Raw genomic sequence first — 21,833 nt, forward strand, 5'->3', positions numbered from 1 at the left:
CCCAACAAGGTGCACTTGGCCACGGAAGGAGGTGCTCAAGGGCTCCTGTGCCAGGAGGAGGAGAGAGGCCTCTGCCGTTGGGCATGCTGATCTTGCTACCTCTCAGCCTGGGATTTTATCGTCTTGTTTGCATGTCTTATATTAATAAATCCCGAGGATCTGATTGTTTCGGATGTGTCCTCTGTGGTTCGTTTGGGTCAGTGGTGGAATGTTATTCACCCCATAGGTGATCAGCACCCAATCAACTACAGTAAAAATCAACCTTTATCAGCATTGTAGACCTACATCTCACTGTGCTGCACTTACCAGTCCTATGATGTCTATACTCCCTCTACTGGGCTGTTAAAACAATGCATGACTGTTACACTGATTTTAGTTGCCTTTCAACACCCAGATAAAGAAACATGCTGACCAAATTCAATAAGGACTAAATATTCAATGGAATTTAAGTCTGTCTTTAAAAATAACAATTTATTCATCAATTAACAGCTCATAAGTATTCAAATATTTTTTCTAAAAAAAAACAAAAACAAAAAACAAAAAACCTCTCTACAACTCAAACTCATCCCTTGCTAACCTTATTACAAATTTAATGCAGATAAAAATAAATATTATTTAAGCATTCACCATTATAAATGTAGGTTTACAATAACTTTTTTAAAATAATATTTTTTTCAAGTACACACTAAATTAAATAACCTTGGTGTTGCTTTAAGAGAAAACTAAAGCAAACTATTAAAACAACAAATGTCTGAGGGGAATAATCCAGTTATCAACAGGGTAAAACGATGCATTTCACTCTGGGAGTTAACCAAGAAAGCAAGAGCTCCATAGAGTGTCATCAACACATTGATCAAGCACAACTGCTGTGCGTCAGGTTGCAATGAGCAGGGTGGGGAGTTCTGAACAGCTCTGAGTCTCTGTCCGAGCACTCCAAGAAGGGGATGGGGCTTTCTTGCACTGAAGTGTCCACACTCAGTCCCAAGCCAGATGAAGAAGAGCTGAAGTGGGAGGAAAAGAGATGGAGGGGTCAGTTCAGCATTAGACACTGAAAGCTCTTCTTTAAACCAGTTTGCTCATGCTCATACCTTTCACAGTCAGAGTCACAGGAGGCCTTGTCCTCCAATCTGCTGATGTAGCCGCTGCTGGAGCGCTGTATGGCTTCAGCCACAGTGTACCTGGACTTGCCATGAGCACACTTTTCTATCTTTGTGATGCTGAGGTCTGACTGGAGGAACAAATGGAGTCGACTGTCCGATAACAGTAAAGGTGTCTGAAGAACACTAGATGAAGGAGGATATTAATAGCACAATGTCAACCAGTGAATGTGGACATTTGCAAATAGTTAAGAAAATAAGTGTGAAGCAAGGTCACCATCAATCTTAACAGCGCTCTTGCTTTTAGCAGATTGATTTTTAACAGCCTTTGGGGTGTAAAACGGCACCACTAGGTGGCAATACTATATTAGATCGCTGCCATTGCTTTAACTGCACAGCAACTCACCTTTCTAAAAACTGCTGGAGGCCCCTCATCCTCTGCAAGACCTGCTCTGTGTTCTTTGGACTGAAGAAAGGGTTCCAGGGCGGCAACTTGGGTAGGTCCCTGAGCAGAGAGCAACGATGCACTTAGAGAAAACTTACGCATGCTCAATTCAAGTCAATGAATCTGAGGTACGAGCTTGTGAACATACATGATTAGAGCATTCTGTCCCAGACAACGACGCAGCCAAACAAACTCTCGGTAACGCCGCCTGACACAGGAAGTCTTCTTTCGAAAGCACATGCTGTTAGTCTGCAAAAAGAGACAGCAATTCAATAATTATCACATAAGCTGCGAGTGAAAATTACCCAGAAATTTTTCTCCCAAGCAGTACTTACATATAAACAAATCTCGTAGTCGACGTGTGTGTGCCAGGGGTCAGCTTTGAGAATTCTTGGATCCTGAACACAAATGCTGACAAACTCCTAAAAAAATCAAAACAAAGCGTTTCATTACATGAGAAGTGTTATAAAGACACATGCATTTTAAATGAAACACATCCAAATATGTTTCAGAAAGTTCCCACTGGGCCTCAGTTTTGGCATGCTATCAAAATGTTAAGTTGCATAACAAATACAAGACAAACAGGAAGAGACAGCATGAAGGAGAATGCTTGACCACTTACATTTTTTGAGAGATTGTCCAGCATACTCTCCATACTGGGTTCAAAAACCTGCCAGAGACAGAAATAATTTGATTATGTCACATTGAAATTGATGTGTTCCAATTTATTTCAGCACAGACACACTACTGACTGTTGCAATTCATGTGATGAAGAGTCAATTTAAAAAAACAAAAACAAAAGGTCATTGCAGTTCATCTGTTATGTTAAGTTTTCATTGAGACAGTAGAAACAGTTGTAAACACAGTCCGGCAGCCAACGTCCATTGTTTCCAACCCTAGATCTGTTTTGTAGAACACAGGCCTGGCTGACGATTAATAGACCTACTTAAGCGACTCAAAAGTGCAATTATTTGGAGCTAATGTAGCTCACAGGGACAAAGGTCAAGAGGGGAGGATTTAGCTTGAGAGAGGGAAATCTTAAATTTAATATGCACTCACAAAACACACACACCACAGCTGGGAACGATGAGAAAACCTTTTCGGAAACACAACAGGCAGAAATCTATTCACTAATCAACCATCATGAAAGTTTACAATAAGACGCATCATTTCAAGCAAAGCAAAACTGCCGAAACACCATTTTCTTCTAAGACATGTGGCTGCGTGGATGTTCAAATGTGACTTGCAACTTTTCCGTATGATTCTGCAACAGTGCTCCATCCTGACAAGCATATCTAAAGGCTCCAACAACTGCAGGATCCTCTGCACCTTGACACTTTGATGAGACACATACTGTGTGTTTACACTGAGTCCAAGCAGAGCAAATCAATAAGTAATGTTTGACAACAAAGTCCTGAGTTGACCTCAAAAAGCTACTGAACCAAACCCCACAATTATCGGCAATTATGAACTGGTCTGATTGGATACACCCTGTAATATGATGCCTTACAGATGGCTGATTATGACAATTTATTGCCTGTGGTAACAGTGCTATACAAGGGCATAGGTTTCCTCTCACAGTGTGGGGTGATATGTATGTAATGGAGGTTTGGGAATCCTCCGCCAGGATATTTTCTGCATCAGTTTATGGTGTAAATGTCTTAAATATTGTTCAAGACCTCTGCTCCTTTCATGTTTCTACTGGAGTAGACGAACACACATGTTCTGATTAATGAGGGGGACCCGTCTTCTGTGTTAGTCCCCCAAAATCTGTGCAATTATTAACCAGGTCTGAGGCTTAAAAAGGAAAAAAAAAAATCACTGCTTCTTGAGGCAATAAATAATTCCACACAATCTTCTCAGGCCATATGGGTCAATGGAGTTTCAGCCACTGTGAGTTGCATAATATGATCACGTTACTTTGGGCTGCAAGTTTGACAATAAATAACAAGTTAGGACTGGAAAAGTCATCTGTCAATCTTTCCCTGCTGAAACAAGGCAGAACTCAGGCAGGCTGCGTAGTCTGATAACCTGAAGAGGTACTCTCATTTTAAGATACTTGTATCAGTGACTGATTTTATTTAAAGTACTATAAGTAAATGGACAATGAGTAGCTATTAAACCATTTTAAATTGTCTTGTTTAAATTGCAAAACTTAAAAAAAAAAAAAAAAGGAGATTGTAGTTGACTTTAGATTGTGGTAATCGAGTTTCTTCTGCCTTTGAGAGAAAAACAGACTCTGCACATGCTTCAGTAAACGTCTGCAACAAAACAGCAAAACATTTCTCTTACTTCTAATTTGATCCTAGCGTTCCGTCTCCACTTCCCGAGGAGTAATCCGGTGTTTGTGAACCAACAGGAGCAGCTCAGGTTTGGTTTGGCTCGAGGCTCAGCACCGCACGGACTGAACTACTGCTAATACTGAGTGCAAACTGTTAACCACTCAGTGTGACCTCTGCCTCAATGCTTGCTCGCGCCTTTTCAGTGCCTTACAGGTCATATCTTCATAAAATAATCACAAAATAAAACGTCGTAAAATAAATAAATGTGAATTGTTTGACAAGAATTTTTCCCTTTTTGAGATAAGTGTGTTGGTCGCGTCCTCAATGAGCACCTGCCCCTCACCCGTCCTCTCTGTGGGGATCAGTTTAAATGGTATCACCTGGTGGGAGGAGGCGACCTCATGGTGATGTAGTGCAAAGTGGGTGGGTGAATGATGGCCTCAGAAAATACCTGGACCGGAGTTAGGATAATAAATTCACCATCAATAGGCTACCACTAATGTAATTATCAAAGATATTGTAGTTTTTAAAGCTTTAAAAAATATGCCACAGCCAAACCTATTATTACAAATATATAAAATTAGCATTGAAATCAGTCCATTTCTTCTTGTAGGTGGAATTTATTTGCTTTCCAGGCTATGCCATCTACTAAAAGACCATTATCCAAGACTTTAAACATTAATCAGCTGTTTCCACATGCTGTAATTTTCAAAACTCTTTCTGTAAACTTTACAAACAGGTGGCCAAATAAAGCATTCATTGCACCGTTCTCTCAGGAAACACATGCTCTCAATAAGCCCTTTTCACAGAAGGCCTTTTGACATGTCACAGTAGGAAGAGTTCAGGTGTATATAATAAAACAACAATGGCTGACTCCTTTAATGGTACAAAAAAATGATGGAACCTCAGAAAGAGCAACTGAGGAGGGATCCCTCTCCCAGGATGGATAGACATGTGGTAGATGTCATGTGTACAGAAAGATAATCCATATGACAAAATGTTACATAGAATGTGAACATACCGTAAAACTTCAATTAATAGCCCAGGCTTTTATTTGCTTAAATCACTGAAATCAACAGGCCTATATTTGGGACAGGCTTTTAATTCCTCTCAAACAAAAATGTTGCTCAGCAAAACTTGGGAAATACATTTAAATTGTTTAATCAGTATGACTCTGACTTGTTTAAAAATTAGGCTACAGATTATAAATCAATTATGAATCATTCATTTGATCTCGCTCCGACAGACAGCACATCAGAGAGGGTGTGAGTTATGGCACCGACACAACACCACTTCATCCTGTTAAAACAATTCTCACAGCTTGGATTTGTTTATATGAAAAAGCCTTTTGATTCTTTTGATCTGAGGACCCTTACAGACTAAAGTAATATGAATAATTTACAGGGTAATCAAGGAATGGAAACGTAATTTGAGGTGGCCAACAACACCGTGTTATACATCCAAAAGACCTACTGTAAAAAAATAAAAATAAAATAAAAAAAATTAACTGCTTGGCAACTAGACCAGGTGTCTAATTGAGTCAACTATTTATTTGTCAGAATGTGTTGCCACACCAGGGTAGTAAAAGGAACAAGGCGTTTAATTGGGACTAGGCTTTTAATTGAAGTTTACACAATGTCAAATTTGCAAGACATTAAAAAGGAAGAGGAAGACAACAACAAAGACAAGTAATCTCAGACTCTGTGCCACCCTCATCATGCACTCATACCTGTGAGGACTATGAGAGACGCTGGACAGCTAGTGCAACCCAGCCTGAACCGTTACATGGTTACATCCATTGTCCATACTTTCAGAAGACAAAACAGTTGTTTGCCTCGTTGTTACTATGATACATGTCATGAGGTACCGCTGTCTGTGTAGTTTTTACCACAGTGATGGATACCCACAGGGCATTTCTGAGGGCAACCATCCACTGGTCTGAACGCTGATGCTGAGTAACCTGCACATTTGCTGTAATTGGAATTAAAGTGTCTGGAAATTGGGTATTTCACTGTGCATGGACTCTTCCTTATGTGTTTTGTCAGTGTGACATTGCAAAGGTCAGCAGCATATAGTAGAATTCCCTCACTGTTTTCCCAGCACTGTTTGAAATTTCTCTCACCAGGCTGTTCCTGAAAGGACTGTCTGGATAGTCAGTGCTGTGATTTTACAAAGCTCCACATTAGTTCTCTGAAAACCTATTCTAGACATGTTGTAGTGTTTTGAACTGATCCCTCTAGTGTGTCACGGACAGTGCGTGTTTTCCAAGGGCAGTGTTTGATTTAGATGTTAGATTGCATGGTTTTGAATAGAAAGTTTGGTTTTGATATTGAAGTTTGTGAAGATACTTGAGTAGTTATGCACTTTTGATTAGAGTTTGGGGAAATAAATCATAATTTCAAGAGATGTGCGTCAGCAATCCAGAAAAAACTGTGATAACAAGTTGTGCAGAGAAATTATATTTATGTTATCTCAGAACAAAGAGAAATGTCTTTACTCAGTGGTGTAAGGTAGTTGCCACAGGCTCCAGTGACAGGGACCTTAGTGCACACCAGTTACTAGTTATAAGGCGCACACACATACCACAGGCAATTGTTAATAATCTAATATAGGGAGCTCTGCTACTTCTACCACTTGCTTGTTTCTTGCTTGTCCTTTCTTACAGCTGCTTTTATGTTTAAAAGGCACATCCACTTGCTGGACTATTGTATCGTCTTGTCACATGATCAAATAGAGACTTGACACTAGGCAAAATCAACATACATCATACCCAACAAGCAAATGTTAAACATTAAGCAATTTAAAAGTATGCAATTCCCCTAGAGAAAATGAGATAACTGCAACACAACATAGTACAGCAGCACCAGGCCGTAGGGGGTCAGGATTTCAGGGGTGTCCTCACCGCATTACAGTTCATTTAAACCAACATGAAGGATTTTTACAGTTTAACTCTCAATTCAGCAAGTGTCTCTTAAGTTGCCAAAGCATCAGATATAACATACAAACACTGCTTGCAATTACAGTCTACATTTAGGAGTTCAATTAAAAAGTTCTTTCCAAAGTTCTCAGAGGTATATTCCAGGTGGGGGAGTGGAGTGGAGGTGAGCACAAAAAATGGGTTGTGACCTGTACTCTTCCACCTCAGCTATAGGTATTGCTTGGAGGGTATGGTCTGCATATTTGCATATAAAGGTCCTTTTATCTTTGGTTCAGCAAACAAAAGGTGTCTCAGTGGCTGCTTTCCACCTTCAACTGGTTGTGATCAGTCACAGGAGGATGGCTTTCTTTTGAAGTATGTAAATATTCTAATTGTCAGGTTGTGGCTAATAAGCAAATGCAGAACTGGCTCCATGACCTGGACTTAAGTCAGTCATCATGTGCTGTACACACAGAACAACAGATAATATTCAGGCAATACAGGGAGGGATGTCCACACACAGTCTCTTTCTTCATCCATGTTGATTAGTGTGTACAGTAGTGTGTTGTATGGCATGACCTGAGGAGATTACCATAACAATGATGACACTCAAGCACTGATTACAGGTTTGATTTAATCAGAATATTCCAGATGTAATATGAATCATGTCCCATTTGTTTAAACTCGTCTCCCATTTCCTTTAACAATATGTTTACATGGACATTTTTGTTCCTCCATCTTAGACTCATAATTTTTTTCTAGTAGGATCCTTATCAACATTTTTGGCACTAAACATTATAGGATAACAAACAAGTTAATTAAGAATCATTTTCAGTACCATTTGTCACTTTGGCTGTTCAGGGATGAGGAATGTTTCTACAGAAAGCCCAAACCCTTGTGTGTTGCCTTGGAGACGTCATGTACACTAATGCACACAGGTCCAAAGTCCATCTCCCGTGCCCTAATGCCAGTCATAAGACTGGTCTCCACACTGCTGCAGACGCAGCCATGCCATCTGGCGACGTTGCTCAAAGACACCCATCACTGCTGATTTCAGCTGTTTGTCAGAGGAGGTGCTGACTGAGCTTTAATGGTATTAAAGGGTGTCACTGCAGACTGGCAGGGGTGGATGTGATTTACTCAGGTGAAAGTAGCAATGGCACAATAGAAAAAAATACTGTTATTTTTTTTTAAACTAAACCAATGCATCACACTGACCTCCTAATTTTCTTGATGTACAAATGAACTGGTAATTAAATACTAAATTAGTTTAAAGTCTCTTAAAGTAAAAAAGCTGAAACACTGTTGCCTCAAATCTGTGCTTAAGTACTGTACATGTGTAAAATCAGTTTGTTACTGAGTCCATTTGCACATGTGGGTGGTCTGTTTGAATGTTAACAGTCGATTAAACTGCATTATTAGGGGTTATCAGCCCATTGGCCGCCTGTCTTTATTGTTATGTGATGGTGTTGGAAGTAGGGTGATGTTAAAGTAGTATAAAGAGTGAGAAGCTCTGTGTAGGGACACGGGGTGATGAGGGGTCAAACAAACACAGGACAAGACGCAGGAGACCAGGGTTTGTGTGCCGTGTCAAACCAGAGGTCACCGTGAGTTATTTTAAGTTGTTTTACAGTATGTCGCTTTTAACAGGTAACATATTTTATGCCAAATCATTATGTATTTTTTAAAAATCCTAACCACATACAATTGCTCCAAATGCCAACGAGCATATATTGGGCTGATAACGTCATTCTCAACCTACTAGTTTGCATCGCAGGCCCTGCTAACCTGTATCTATGAGGCTGATAACCACTTTAAACAGTCATTTTATCGAGTGATAACATTTAAAATGGGTGATAGACAAGGAGTGAGAGTGCATATCTGAGCACAACTGTCCTCTTGTACAGATAGATAGAAGGCACTGTTTGAAGTTGTTTTACTTTACCGAAATCCAAAACCACATCAATTGTGTAGTGTGAATGATGTTTTGTTTTGTTGCTATGTAACTTTGTAGATCCCAGGAAGGATAGCTGCTGCAATGCAAAGCTAATAGAGATCTTTATAAACAAACAATCTACATGTACAGCAGACCTTGTTTCAGTGTTAATAAGCTTATAGGGTATGTTCTCTTGTCTACAGTATTTATACTTTGTCTGGGCTATTAAGTTCACGCCAGTGAGGAACATGACTCAGCTCTTCCAAGAGTGGCGTGGTATTATGAAACATCTTACACCCTTTGACCTGTAGTCAGCAACAACAGACAAGAAAATAAAAACAGTCACAGTTAGAGGTTAAACAATGCTGTCATGTCTGTGGTCAAACACAACCAATTTTGGGATTTTGTCATCATTTAGTTTCATTACATTAACTGGCACCAAAGTAAATTTGGGTCTACACATCTGAACATGTACATGGACCATTATACAGTGCATGAATAAACCCAAACTACAGCAGAGACACAAACAGTAAACCTTAAAAACAAAAACCCAGCTGTAAGAAATGTGCGCACTAATTTGTCAACATTTCCATTTTAATTCAAGTTGTAAAATTCTAGATGAATATTCACAGTAAAATATGCATATTATTATGCTTTTCCCATTAACACGTTTCCATGGAAGCATAAAAACAAGTAGTGGAATTTGGTCACATAAAACCTTTATTAGAACTTCAAATAATATTTACAGACAGAGTATACAAAATTCACTTTCAGAGCACAACATTAGCACTACTGTGGGAAAATAACAAAAAAACATCATCTTACATGAAATTTAGATGGTGACACAAGTGGTGGCTGACACGGTAACAGACCAGAGTAGCCATTCAGAATTTAAAAACTTGAACCAGGTATGAATATGGGCGGTTGCGGGGTTTATCAAAGAATATGCTTTCTAAACTGAAGTCACATTAATTTTTTTATGATAACGGAAGACTTATTTCATCATACACCACACCACCACCTGCTCTCTCACAATCAGTTCAGCTAATACGTACAACAACATAGCTCTCCTTGACAGCCAATGATTTGCAAGGGCTGAAACATCGTCAAAAATAACTACGATAGCTAAAACTAAAAAGCCAAGCCCGAGGAGAAAATTCAGTCCTGAGGAAAAAGGTTTAAGTGGAACAAGGAACTGCAGGGGACCAGAGGACAGCACTACTGTGCCTCATCCTCTGGACAGGAATGCCATGTCAGTCTCTCCTCATAGAAGGAAATGACCACTTGAGGGCAGCGAGTGTTGGCCTCACGGGCTGGGACTAAATCTGCTTCATCCGAGTCTTTCCTAAAGAAAAGGACAAAGAGGGAGAAAAACATTACAGCAACTGTGGACCTCTGTTTATGACAAATCCATTATTTTTCACCTCAGATTAAAATTTATTTGAACTACGGCGAAGTTCTGTAACAGCAGCAGTATCTGGCTGAATGTAAAGCTTACATATCTCTGAGGGACATAAACAAAGCCGGAGCATCATCACAAGCAATAATGGATTTACTGATGAGAATTTCAGAGCCACTTCACACTTGAATGTGTTTTTTTTAAGCCGTTAACTACAAGATGTGACTGTACTGTAATGAAAGACATAAATGCTGGTGTTAGTATTGACATTGCTTCACAAATTTACAACAAAAATCTGCATTTCATAGGTTGAAAACAACCCAACACACCAACTACAGCTTAAAGTCAGACTTAGACTTGCTTTATTGTCATTCAACAAATACACCATCGGTGCACATATTAAACGAGATTTCGTTACTTAGGCTCCTGAGTAGACGCATAAATTATAGCCCTTTTATTCTGCCTCACCCTTCTTTATAAAAACCACTGAATGGAGAGACAAGGTTGTTTTGCTTTCAAGCATGCAACAAAGGTAGTAACAGTACCAACAACTGTGTAAAAGTGACAGCTGGCAGAACAGGACCATGGACGGGACGGGTGTGATTGTTAAACGACATGTTTAATGTGTGACCCACTACCAGAGGATTGCACAGCAGCTAGCAGAAATTAGCAGATCACTCAAAGAAGAAATACAGCAGCCAAAAATGTCTGTAAACTGGGGAGACAGCGAAGTCCAGGAGCTCTTTACCTTTCTGCCATGTAAGTCCACTGTTATTGTTTAGGAAGTGCTGTTGACCTGTGTATGTTACACTTGAGGCCGCCGCTGTTGTTACACGCCATGCCCCTTTTCCTTCCGGGAGGCCAGAATGCCATTTTAAAATCACCCACTGGCACGATGCTTCCATTATTTTGTGCAAAAAAGCAAAGCTGGCGTAACGGAAGGATAAAGGGATAAAGAGTTGACTAGTTGGGACCTTTGTATGTCAATGACCTCTAATGAAGTTATTAAATAACTTTAATAATAATAAAATACAGTGGGTGGGGTTGGGCTCAGACCTGGGAGTTGAAATTTAAATGTTTATAGTGCCAAAAAAGGATTACAGTTTGAGCTATGTGCACATAAAGCGGACTATTTCCTACTATACTCACCATTTCATCAAGAACATCAACTCCCCGCTGCTGTCCGTTGCGCCAATTATCCGTTCTGGGTCAAGGTTCCTAGCAAAGCCACGTGGTTTCTCTGCCTATAACAGTTGTGACAACAATTGCTTTAACACTTTTTGGACTGTCTAAACAAGATAAGGTTAACATGTGACATCTAATAATTTACATCTTTCTGAATTTTGACAAACTAAATTTCATTGGTGTCATCTCTGAAGCCAAATGTGGCATGTGAAATTGTTGGGGAACTCACCACATCTTTCTTCTTGGCTTCTGTTTCCGGCTCGTCTGTCGATGCCTTCCTCTTAACAGGGGCAGGCTTCTCCTTAACATTCTTCTGTGCTTCCAAAAATGCTGAAATCAGCTCTGGACAATCCAGGTTCTCCTCTGGCTCCCATGTATTGTCAGCCCTAAATTTGCAGGAAGAGTCACCATTTGCATCTCACACAGACTTCCATACAGATGCAAACAACACAGTTAACTAGTTCCTATGCAGAACAGCAGCTTATTCATGCAACCAAAATTACTGTGGACAAAAGCATAGCACAACCCCATACCAGGGAAGCACTTCCAGCTCAGCAGGGGGCAGGTGTCCCAGGCAACTCACTCTGTAAATCCTTTCCACTTCAGGAAGAATTCTACTTTCCCATTCACAAGACGTTGGTCGAGTACTTTTTCCACCACAAATTCCTCAGGCTCCTCCTGTGTGTCCGCTGTGTCCTTCTTACCCTTGGTATTCTGCTTCTTGCCCATGTTCTGCACTAAAAACAAAAAGGGGTGCGAGAGCTCAAACTGTTTACGGGTTCTTGTGTGCTATCCCAACAGTTTGCATGGATGAGCATGAAGCCATTGCTCTTAAAGTTATCCACATAAAGTTGAAGGGGAGAAAGTGGGACCAACACGGCCCCAATCAGCCACAGATGAAGAGGTTGTAAACCCACTCCGTGTATTAACTGATGTTGGTATGACTAATAAGTATCTAGAAACGTGCAACGCGTGCACACTAGCATTTTAATGATGCTAAGTTGCACCGAGGTAACGTTAGCTAAGAGTTGTGCAAACTCATATTTTAAGATAGCATTATGTCTTGATTTGGCTAAGTTTATGTAAGTTAGCCTTCGCCCCGGCTGTAGCTGATGATAATACAGGCCTAGACTAGACTTAATTGTGCCACCTGCAATACAACGTTGACAAAGATGCGTTGTGCGAAGAAACAACTTTAGTTGGTGATGTTACATAAGCATTTTCAATAAGCAAAGTACGGTTAGCGCCAGGCTCGTCTCGATACAAACGCTCAAGGCCCGAGGACGCACATCATCCTGGAGTAGACGCTCCTACTTTTAGCTAGCTGTCAGCTTACATAAACTTAGCTCTGTCCAAACATTACACGATACTGTAAGATACGTGAGCATACACAGACAATGTACTCACGACAGCAGGTTTAAATGGCAAAGTTAGCTAGCTCATATTGTTGGGGCAACGTAACGTTACGGTTCACTTTCTCCGCAAACTACCTGCTACAGGAGTTACAAAAGTAAGCTAACGTTAGCTTGCAAAAGCTAATCAATGAAATGTACGTGAAGCGTTGCACTGTGAAGCGTTTAAGATAAATTATTCCTGCATACGCACCTTAAAAGACCAGGAAAGGCTTCACTGATGTCCTCTTACCACGCGGTCTGCCTACGCTTTGTCTCTGCTCTGCAGCTGCAACACTGCAGGGTAGGCGCCAAAAGCTCGTCGTATGTCTCTACGGGAGCCTGGAAGGGAAACGCGCTTCGCTCTTTATCCCTGCGCCTCGTGATCGACTGGGCGCTGCCTCCGCTCCGTCCTCCAATAGCTGGAGTAAACGGAAGTTCATCAAGGGCCTTAGGTCTTAAATTACTTAAGTAATCAGACTATATATTATTTTATAATATCCCCGTAAGAATGACTTTAATATCTGTCATCATAAAATATAATTTATCATGTGGATATCCTGCCATCAGTCCTGTTTATTCACAGAGGGGCAGCAATGCTCCTAAAACAATGACACAAGAATGAGACAGGCTGTTTGTCAGTTTTCTTTTTTTCATTTAAATCAGAAAAACAATGTCTGCTAAAGCATTTCAAACTCCCTAGGCATAATCATACTATCAACAGTCACCATGCATTCAAAAACATTTGCAACCAGCAACAAAGAAAAGCAATGTGAAATGTATACAAACAAACAAAAGTAAACTCTTGGTCAAACCAGAAAATTAAATACAAATTTGTGAGGATTTAGGTTAAAAAAAAAAAAAAAACTTAATGAGTCACACTATTAACTTTTTCATGCACATTTCTCCATTTAAATCACTCACTTAGCCCACTGTATAGAGGTGTGCCCATGAATAGGATAATCTTGTCTTAACACTTAACTTCAACTCTCAGATAATCTCGAATATATATAAAAAAAAGCAACATCCAAACAACATTCAATCATATTAAATAGAGTTGGTGATTGTATTTTTATTATTTATTTATTTATTTATTTCAGAAACTGGATGGTTTAGGTCCTTTCAGGGCCAAATTTTCACAATGAAGAATTTGTGGTTAGTGAGTGCATTTAAGTCGCCCTAAAAAGGGGAAGGGTTTTTTTCTCCACTTTTTTTTATTTAACCAAAATCTATACTAAGGCGTGAGGTAGAATATAATCTTGCCAAAATACTCAAGTAACTGAAATGAAAGGATGAAGCAAAATTGTGCTTGAAAACAAATCAGCTAATTCAAAACATAAAATGGTAGCCCCTTAAAAACATTGTGTGCATTTGTGGAACGTGTGCACACACAGTAACCAAAACACTTCTCCAATGCAAATTAAGGCCTTTTCAGTTTAATCATTGGTATATTGTATGTCATTCAGACATAAGGAAATCCTTTTTTTTTTTTTAACATCTCAGTACAAATTTCTACTGAACAGTACATGCCCTCAGATATCTGAATCAAACCTGTAAACTTTAGATAGGTTATGTCCCATAATTCTCACCACTTTGAGATAAACTTGCCGTTATGAAGAAAAGATACTGTCCTCGACAGTCTCATGTTGCATGTAAGGATTTCAGACACCTCAGAAACTTTAATAAATACAATCTTTACCCTCCTCCTTATACTGAGAAAGTATACACAGAGAGGCAACAAGAAAACAAACAAACGAACAGAATCCTCCTCCGAGATCTCTTTCCAGCAAGTGTCACACTGCTGGCCATGCTGACTAAAGACATGCCTGGTTGTCCATGTTTTTGCTTGTAAAAACAGAAAGACTCAATTACTTTAATGTTAACAGGCACAAAGAGAGACCGGCTGCTTCGCCAGCAGCTTAGCTGATCCCTTGAACTGCTGTGGGTGCCTTGTCCAACTCCATAAGCAAAACAAAATGTCCAGTGTGTAAGCTACATTTCCCTCATGAGAAATTTTATTTACAGAGATTTTTTTTTATTTATTTCTTTTCTTTTTTGCAGCTTTTGCCGATTTAGGCTCCCAACAGCGGTGAATCCACACACACTTTTACAAAAGAGGAGATCCCAAAACCAGAGTCAGGCAAGTAAGTTCAGAAATATCCAAAAACCTAAAAGCTCAAGTCTCAGCTGGCAATACTGCATTATTGCTTTTTCTCCTTCTTTCTCTTGTCTGTTTTGTTGCCTGTTGATGTGGAGACAGCAGGCCGTCTTACACGCTGAACCACAACCCTCCCATTAGCCCCGCACTGCAGGGTGAATCTTTCTGGGTTCAGGGGCCGTCCTGTATCATCCCTCAGCCGGGCCAGGACATCTCTGGTCAGCTGCCTTATCTGCTGGCCAACAGCACCCATTGTCTTGGCTGTAAGCTGTTTCTCCCTCAGTAGTCTATCTCTCTGAGCATGCAGCCTCTCCACTTCCTCCTGCAGACCCATGATAGCATCTAGTTTGCGCTTCCGGCAGTTTTGCGCTGCCAGTTTGTTCTTCCCCCGCCTGCGAATGTCCCTCAGGAGGGTCACCTGTTCCGGGGAGAAGCCGTGACTGTCGAGGACCTCGAGGAACTCCTCCACAGGCATGTTGACGATCTGCAGGACAGAGAACGGGATGCACATGGCACGGGCACGGAGCTCATCACGACTCAGCTCCCTGTCTTCAAACTTTGGCCCATCATCATCATCATCATCGCTGAGAGGCTCCTCTTTGATACCTTTGTGAGGAAGCGTCACTGATGGCTGGTTGAAGGAAGCAGGAGATGAGTAGCTGTGGTCATGCCACACACTCTCACTCAGATCAATAGGTGACCACACAGAGCTGTAGTCTATGATGCCTTTTGAGGGGACTGAATCCGCCTCACTGCTGTAGCCCGTAGCTCCACACTCATCCTCACAGTATGAACTGGATGACGACGACATCTCGGATGAGTCTGAATGAGTGAGGAAGTTATAATAGTATTAGCATGTATAACACACAATTTCTTGGCTTCACAAACCATGGCAATAAAGACTTAAAGGGTAGGTTCAATATATTCCAGCCTGGACCCTGTCTTCCCATATTCTTGTGTCGAAGTGACTAATGGGAACAATAATTTTTGAAACTGGTCCAGTACTGAGTGAGACTGCAGCATCTGGCAGGAATAAATAAGGCTGCAATGTAACCACTCAGTGCACGTGCATTCAATCAGTGAATGTACGTCCTCTTTAAGTGCATGTTTTTTCCATTGACAGATTATTATTCTATGTGCCTGACAACTTATGGAAGCCATTTCTACAGAGGTCGACCTTTTTGTTTAACGTAAAACAGCCCCAAAATTGTCATTGCCATTGCCAAACCTACCAGACTCCATTTTAATCAACAGTTACTTTAGCATGTATAAAGCTGGCATATATTTACATCTAACTGGGTGCATTAAAAGTTTATTTCAACCAAAGCAGAATTGGTGAATGTTGGATAGAGGAACCAAGATGATTTTTTGAGTTTTATTTTGTTTCTGTTAACTTTGAAAAAAGTGTTGTTGTTTTTTTACAATAATAAAATGACTGTTTACTTAAATGGAGTCTAACAGATTTGCCGATATTGATTTCAGGCTGTTGCCGTGTTAAAAAACAGGATCTTAGTCTTAAACAAAAAGATCTGTCTCTGTGTGGATCCTCTCCATAAGTTGTGAGTCACTTAAAATAATAATCTGAATGTGACAGTGACACAAAGAAGACCTTTTAGTGGATGCAACTGACAGTGCCAACATGCCCAGAGTAGTTAGACGACAGCCTGTTTTACTGCTGCTGGCTACAGCATTCCCCTCAATACTGGAACAAAAAAAATTTTGCTACCATTTGTCACCTTGACATAAAAACATGAGAAAATAGGATCCAGGTTGAAAAATACAAGTCTTACCCTTTAATCTACAATTATTTGCAGAGATTTGAACAAACCTGGGGAGACTGGACCTCCAGAGCTGCTCTCCAAGGAGAGACCAGAGTCCGAGTCCAAGTCCCCGAGGACCTGTGGGTCTATGCTCTCCAGAGAACCCATCAGTTGGGTGTCCAAGCCTTCCAAACCAAGCTGATTGATCTGGTCAAACACTGCCTCATCTAGACAGCCACTCAGCGCACTATGTGATGACACATCTCCAGTTAAATTACATACTGAAGCAAAGGGGAGGGCAGCCAGGCCCACTGCCATCCCTGGTGATGCGTTTGAGTGTAAGGAGCCTGTGGATTCCAGTCGGAAGAGGGGTCTTTGTTGTTGGGTGACCGGCCTGGGCTCAATTCTTTCAGACACTGCATCAAACACTCCAGCACTGGTTACCATAGCATCGTGCAGACTGACATCCTGGCTGATGGCGCTGGTGATGTCTGTGTTGAGGTCTGGCAGACGCTCAGTGACAAGGGAGTCCAAGTCCTAAACATGAAACATACATTTGTGTTGAATTTTTGAAAAACTTAACAATACATAGATCATCACAGGACGCTAAAGCTCTGCATACACTGTAACACTGTGATGATTCATAGATTTTGCATTACTGTGTGCATATCGATACTAAGCTTCATGAAAAATTCAGGTGTCTAATGAACGTGAGACTTACGTCAAGGTCAGTAACAGACAGAGAGAGTAAACTGCTCCAGTGCTGGTCAATATCAATGGCAAGAGGAAGATGGCGTGCTGGATCAGACAGTGCAGTGATGCCTTCAAGCAGACTCTGAAATAGGCAGAAATAAGAAACATACAATACAGCACTGACAGAGGAAGTGGAGCGGTTTTGTTTTGCTTTTGGTTTGTTTTTTTTGTCAGTCAGTGTGCCGTGAACTTCTGGGGACGATTCGGTCCCCAGATGTAGATGCACAGTGAGCCCTCCTCATTTTCATGCTGCTCTCTGGTACAGACAGCTGCGGGGGCCAAACCCAGGGTGAGTCTAGAGGAAGAGAGACTTTGCCCGCTCAGGCTCCAAATTAATGCTGTTTTCTGCCACATTTCCAATCCGTCATTAGCGTAGTTAGCACACAATAGTTCACAGGGCTAACTTGGCTTGCTGACTGTATTACATGAACATTACTGTCACCCTGCACATCCCACCTAACCCCATTCAAACTCTCATGTGTTCATATTGAACAGCCAAATCCAATTTGACTGACATACTTCTGAGGCAGATACAGCTGTATTGTTGATTTACAGTATTTCTACCAGTTTATAATTGTATCACATTATATGCTTAAATGTGACATAAAAATACAAGAGAAAACCGTTAAAATGCTTAATGGCACCTTTCTCTTGAAAAAGCTAGCTGTATACAGTAGTGGGAAAAGGAACTGAAACATGAAAGACTCCCCGTGAGACATACAGTAATTATTGTACTTAACCGTCCCTAATCTTACACAGTGTTACAAAACAGCACAGTCATCAGAACACTGATTTGAGTAATGAAGTCATGGGAGAACGTGAATTTCTGGTTTATAAAAAGACACCACGTCATTTTCACCACTGTCACGTGCTTGTAAATCTTATGTAAGCATGACAAGCGTATTGTGACACACAGATAAATCCTGTAATGTGTACTCCTAAAAGAAAAACAAGTACAGCTACATATCAGTTAACCATAAAGCATTTATAACAGTATACATTTACCAATAAAGGCAACTTAGAACAACCAAGATCAAACCTCTTGTTCCAGTGAGGAACTGTGAGCCAGCTGAGTAAGTGGGACAGGTTCTTCCTCCTCTTTAACTGTGGCATCCTCCTCCTGGTAGGGCATAGACAGGCAGATGGAGAGAGATATAATTGGGGATAAAAAGAGTCAAAGGATTCAGGGTAGAAGAGAGGGAGAAAAGAAAAACGGTCAATTTGTTTGCTGACATCCAAAGGCATGACATTTCTGGTTTGGTGATTGCAGATATTAGATATTAGATACAGCTTAGAAAATGAAAGCTGTTGTGAAAGAGAGAAGGTTTGCAACTGCAGAGGGAGCAGAGACTGACTGAACAGACTATATTCAACTCTAACTACTTTCATCATCCTGTTAACTGAGGTCTGGGCATGTGTGAGCTGGTGTATTTGTGTATGAAAGTGGGGCTTAGATTTTTTTAATATGCTAACAGTAAGGCTAATTATTGTCAGAGACGGCTAAGTATAGTTTAAAAAATTAAAGTACCGCTACCAATACCAGTAGAGTACTTCATTTTACACATTGTTTTCTACTTTATTCAATATTTATCAGTAAAATGCCACCATCCTTTTACGTTTTGGTGACATCTCGGCACGCTCAACCACCAGCTCTGTTAAATAGAGGGTGCTTGACTTCACCACTACAGGGACTGTATGGGTTGTAACTGCTGCAGTAGTGGGCCAATCACATGTTGCAAAAAACATTTGCAGTGTTTGGCTGCAAGCAAAACCTTACGAATAGTCTTTTTTTCCCTAGATCTGGGTACAAAAAGAACCAAGTGCAGGAATCCTTTGACTGCTTGGTAGTGGGTTATTTCAGGTGATACCTTAAAGATATTGATCCCCTTTAACAAGCCTGAGACCTAACCCTGTTAAGATGCTGTCAGACACTCCTGATATACCAAGTAAGGCCTTTAATGTAGGTCACAAGCTGTCTGCCACAGACACAACATGCTCGACAAAGCCACACACAAACAAAAAATTATTTTCAATGCCCAACTGATAACAGAGGATGGATTCACTCATTCCAAAAACAGAAAGGCTGCCGAGTCAGTTTGTACATTAATGCTAGAGGCAAAAATATGACAGCCTATAAACTGCAGCAGCCCTGGTCTGCCTAGGCTCTGTCTGAGCTTGTCAAATTCTACTAGAGTAGCTTTTCTGCATCAAATGACTGAGTGCATGTAGATAGTTATTGATTTTTACTTTCATATCACTGCTGTAGTCTTCTCCTTTAAAGACACAGTATTTCCAAAAACTACAAAATCCTACCCTACAAGCGGTTTAGCTTTGACTTATTTCACAAAAGAGCTGGTAAGGAATAAAAGATGTGTCAACATCACATTATCCATGTGAATAAGAACCCTGGGAGGGATCAGTGATCCAAGTATGGACCACCGCTTTTGTGTAAGCAAACAGGGTGCGGGTCTAAGCCTCATTTCTCCACCTCTCAGGGCCCACAGCTGGCGGCTGAGTCTGAAGAAACGCGATATAGTTACACAATTGGCGGCATCAACTGCCCTCAGGACATAACATGCACCAAGCAGCTGTTTCTAGCCTGAGCTAGAAAAACTGGATCACTGGGAGAGTTGAATAGAAAGCACTGGGTGTGATTACAGTCTTGAAAATATAATCGCGGTCACAAATTACAGATGGCACTTGACAACAAGGAATGTCAAACAACACAATTTCAGTTGGTTATCATTGTCACTACTTCAATGCTTTTAGTGAGTAAACCTCTTGACAAATAGTAGTTTTGCAGCTGTGTGGTCCCATAATACATTGGTCTTATTTATTGTGATGTTTATTCTACTGTCCTGGTTATTCAGACAGGGCTTTGTGTGACAACTTCCAATGTGAAGGGTGACAGGTGCAGCAGACAGTTAACTGAATTGTTGTGATGATGTACAACTAACTAGACTGTCTTGTTAACTGGTTATATTTAGTCACTTCTTTAACAGAACCAGTTAGGTATTGTTTTAACCCATTCACCAAATTGCCATAATGAGTGTAAGTCATTTAATCTAACCAGACAAGAACTTAACTATTGCAATTTGTGACCCAGGACTGGTAGTAAATGTACATATCAAGTTTTGCCAACAGGTTATCATATTGGCTTGTCTTGTTTCCTGCACCAGGACATGTTACATAATAAATTCCTTGTTGGATGGACTCACAGCATTGTTTAGCATGGATTAGAGTTGCTAGTTAGCTTGTGATAGCATTAGCTGTTCCGTTAGCTTTGTGGAAGTTTTAACTCTAGTTCACCATCTCAGTCAATTACTTTGGGTAGACAGCCAACTGTCCTGGTCATGTAAGTTAGCTTAGTTGGCAGCAGTCTTTTTAATTTTGTGCTACATTTCACACACACACTTGCCTCTTTGAGAAACCCACTGGCTCCAGCTCTACAAGGCCCATGTCCGCGATCAGTGGTTGTTTGGCACAACTCTTGGCCACTGTCAGACAGGTGTTGATTGTCATGTCTTGCTTCGTCCCCGTTGCTTTCTAGCACCGTGTTGGTGTCATTGTTGCTGCTGGTTGAAGGCCCACAGTCAGCACTGTCAGTAGCAGACACTTGGTGCACCAGCCATGCGTTCAACTGTGTGGGGAACCGCGGTGATCCGAGGTTCCTCACTTCGTCAAGTAGCCGGCGACTTGCAAAGAAATAGTCCAATTCGGGACATTTTGGGTGCACACTGTATCCGTCAAGAGTGTCTCTCAAATTATGAAAGGGTGTCTGGGTGTAGGCTGAGCTAGGACCCAAGTTAATCTCTATCAGAGGCGTATAGTAGCCGCTTAAGTAGCTGTCGATATCCACCCGAACTCCAATCAAACTGAGTAAGATCGTTAACTGAATCAGGCCTTCTGTGAAGTATTTTTTCGCGATTTGCATTTTCTAAATACTTTCAAATCTGCAGATAATTGCGAAATAGTGGCCCAACGGTTCCTCTTTCCCGTATGGACAAAGGGAAAAGCCTAACAAAAGAGCACGCCTTCCCCTGTCAGACAAAGAGGTCCGCCTGTACCGGCGAAATCGTTAGATAGCAATGCTAGCTGTTAGCAGTTAGCTATCAGCTTTAATAACCGGCTAATTGGAACCTATTGGCGCAAACATAGCGGGAATGTTGCTCTTCAGTCCTTTGCAGCGAAGAGGATAATCGTCGGTGACCGCTAACTACCGAAACCTTCCTGGCGTTAACAGTTAAACAGAAAGTGAAACATCTGAAAGCTAAATGCTGTCACAGTAGTGTGCTACTACTAGGAAACTTCGTTTCAGAATTTGCATGGCTCAAGCTGATTGGACGCAAGCGCTTGCCGCAACAGATTGTGATTGGACAATAGTAATGTCACTTGTCGATTTGACCAATGAGAGCAGGGGTAGATTATTAACTGTCTCCAGCCCTCACCCATTTAAAACCACATACATCATTTACAGAGATAATAGCAGTGACCAAACTGATATTACTCC

At 40.9% G+C, this 21,833-nt stretch overlaps 3 protein-coding genes across 3 annotated transcripts; all 3 read right to left on the reverse strand.

Annotated features, from left to right (window-relative positions):
* Nucleotides 1-473: 473 nt before the first annotated feature.
* Nucleotides 474-4,205, reverse strand: LOC125904756 (sorting nexin-10A-like). The gene is made up of 7 exons (XM_049602368.1): nt 3,835-4,205; nt 2,165-2,212; nt 1,878-1,964; nt 1,691-1,791; nt 1,504-1,602; nt 1,089-1,283; nt 474-1,001 (listed from the first exon to the last, which is right to left on the reverse strand). Exons 2-7 carry the CDS (start codon nt 2,195-2,197, stop codon nt 854-856), a joined length of 663 nt encoding a protein of 220 aa, XP_049458325.1. The 5' UTR covers nt 2,198-2,212; nt 3,835-4,205; the 3' UTR covers nt 474-853.
* Nucleotides 4,206-9,376: 5,171 nt separating this feature from the next.
* Nucleotides 9,377-13,016, reverse strand: cbx3a (chromobox homolog 3a (HP1 gamma homolog, Drosophila)). Its single transcript, XM_049603099.1, has 5 exons — nt 12,867-13,016; nt 11,845-11,998; nt 11,491-11,647; nt 11,226-11,320; nt 9,377-10,022 (listed from the first exon to the last, which is right to left on the reverse strand). The coding sequence occupies exons 2-5, from the start codon at nt 11,988-11,990 to the stop codon at nt 9,896-9,898; spliced, it is 525 nt and encodes a 174-aa protein (XP_049459056.1). The 5' UTR covers nt 11,991-11,998; nt 12,867-13,016; the 3' UTR covers nt 9,377-9,895.
* A 270-nt stretch (nt 13,017-13,286) lies between these two features.
* nfe2l3 (nfe2 like bZIP transcription factor 3) lies at nt 13,287-21,627 on the reverse strand. Its single transcript, XM_049602659.1, has 5 exons — nt 20,742-21,627; nt 18,363-18,443; nt 17,292-17,405; nt 16,639-17,107; nt 13,287-15,632 (listed from the first exon to the last, which is right to left on the reverse strand). The coding sequence occupies exons 1-5, from the start codon at nt 21,255-21,257 to the stop codon at nt 14,854-14,856; spliced, it is 1,959 nt and encodes a 652-aa protein (XP_049458616.1). The 5' UTR covers nt 21,258-21,627; the 3' UTR covers nt 13,287-14,853.
* Between the last annotated feature and the right edge of the window lie 206 nt (nt 21,628-21,833).

Source organism: Epinephelus fuscoguttatus, linkage group LG17 (assembly GCF_011397635.1).
Source record: "Epinephelus fuscoguttatus linkage group LG17, E.fuscoguttatus.final_Chr_v1".
Taxonomy (NCBI): domain Eukaryota; kingdom Metazoa; phylum Chordata; class Actinopteri; order Perciformes; family Serranidae; genus Epinephelus; species Epinephelus fuscoguttatus.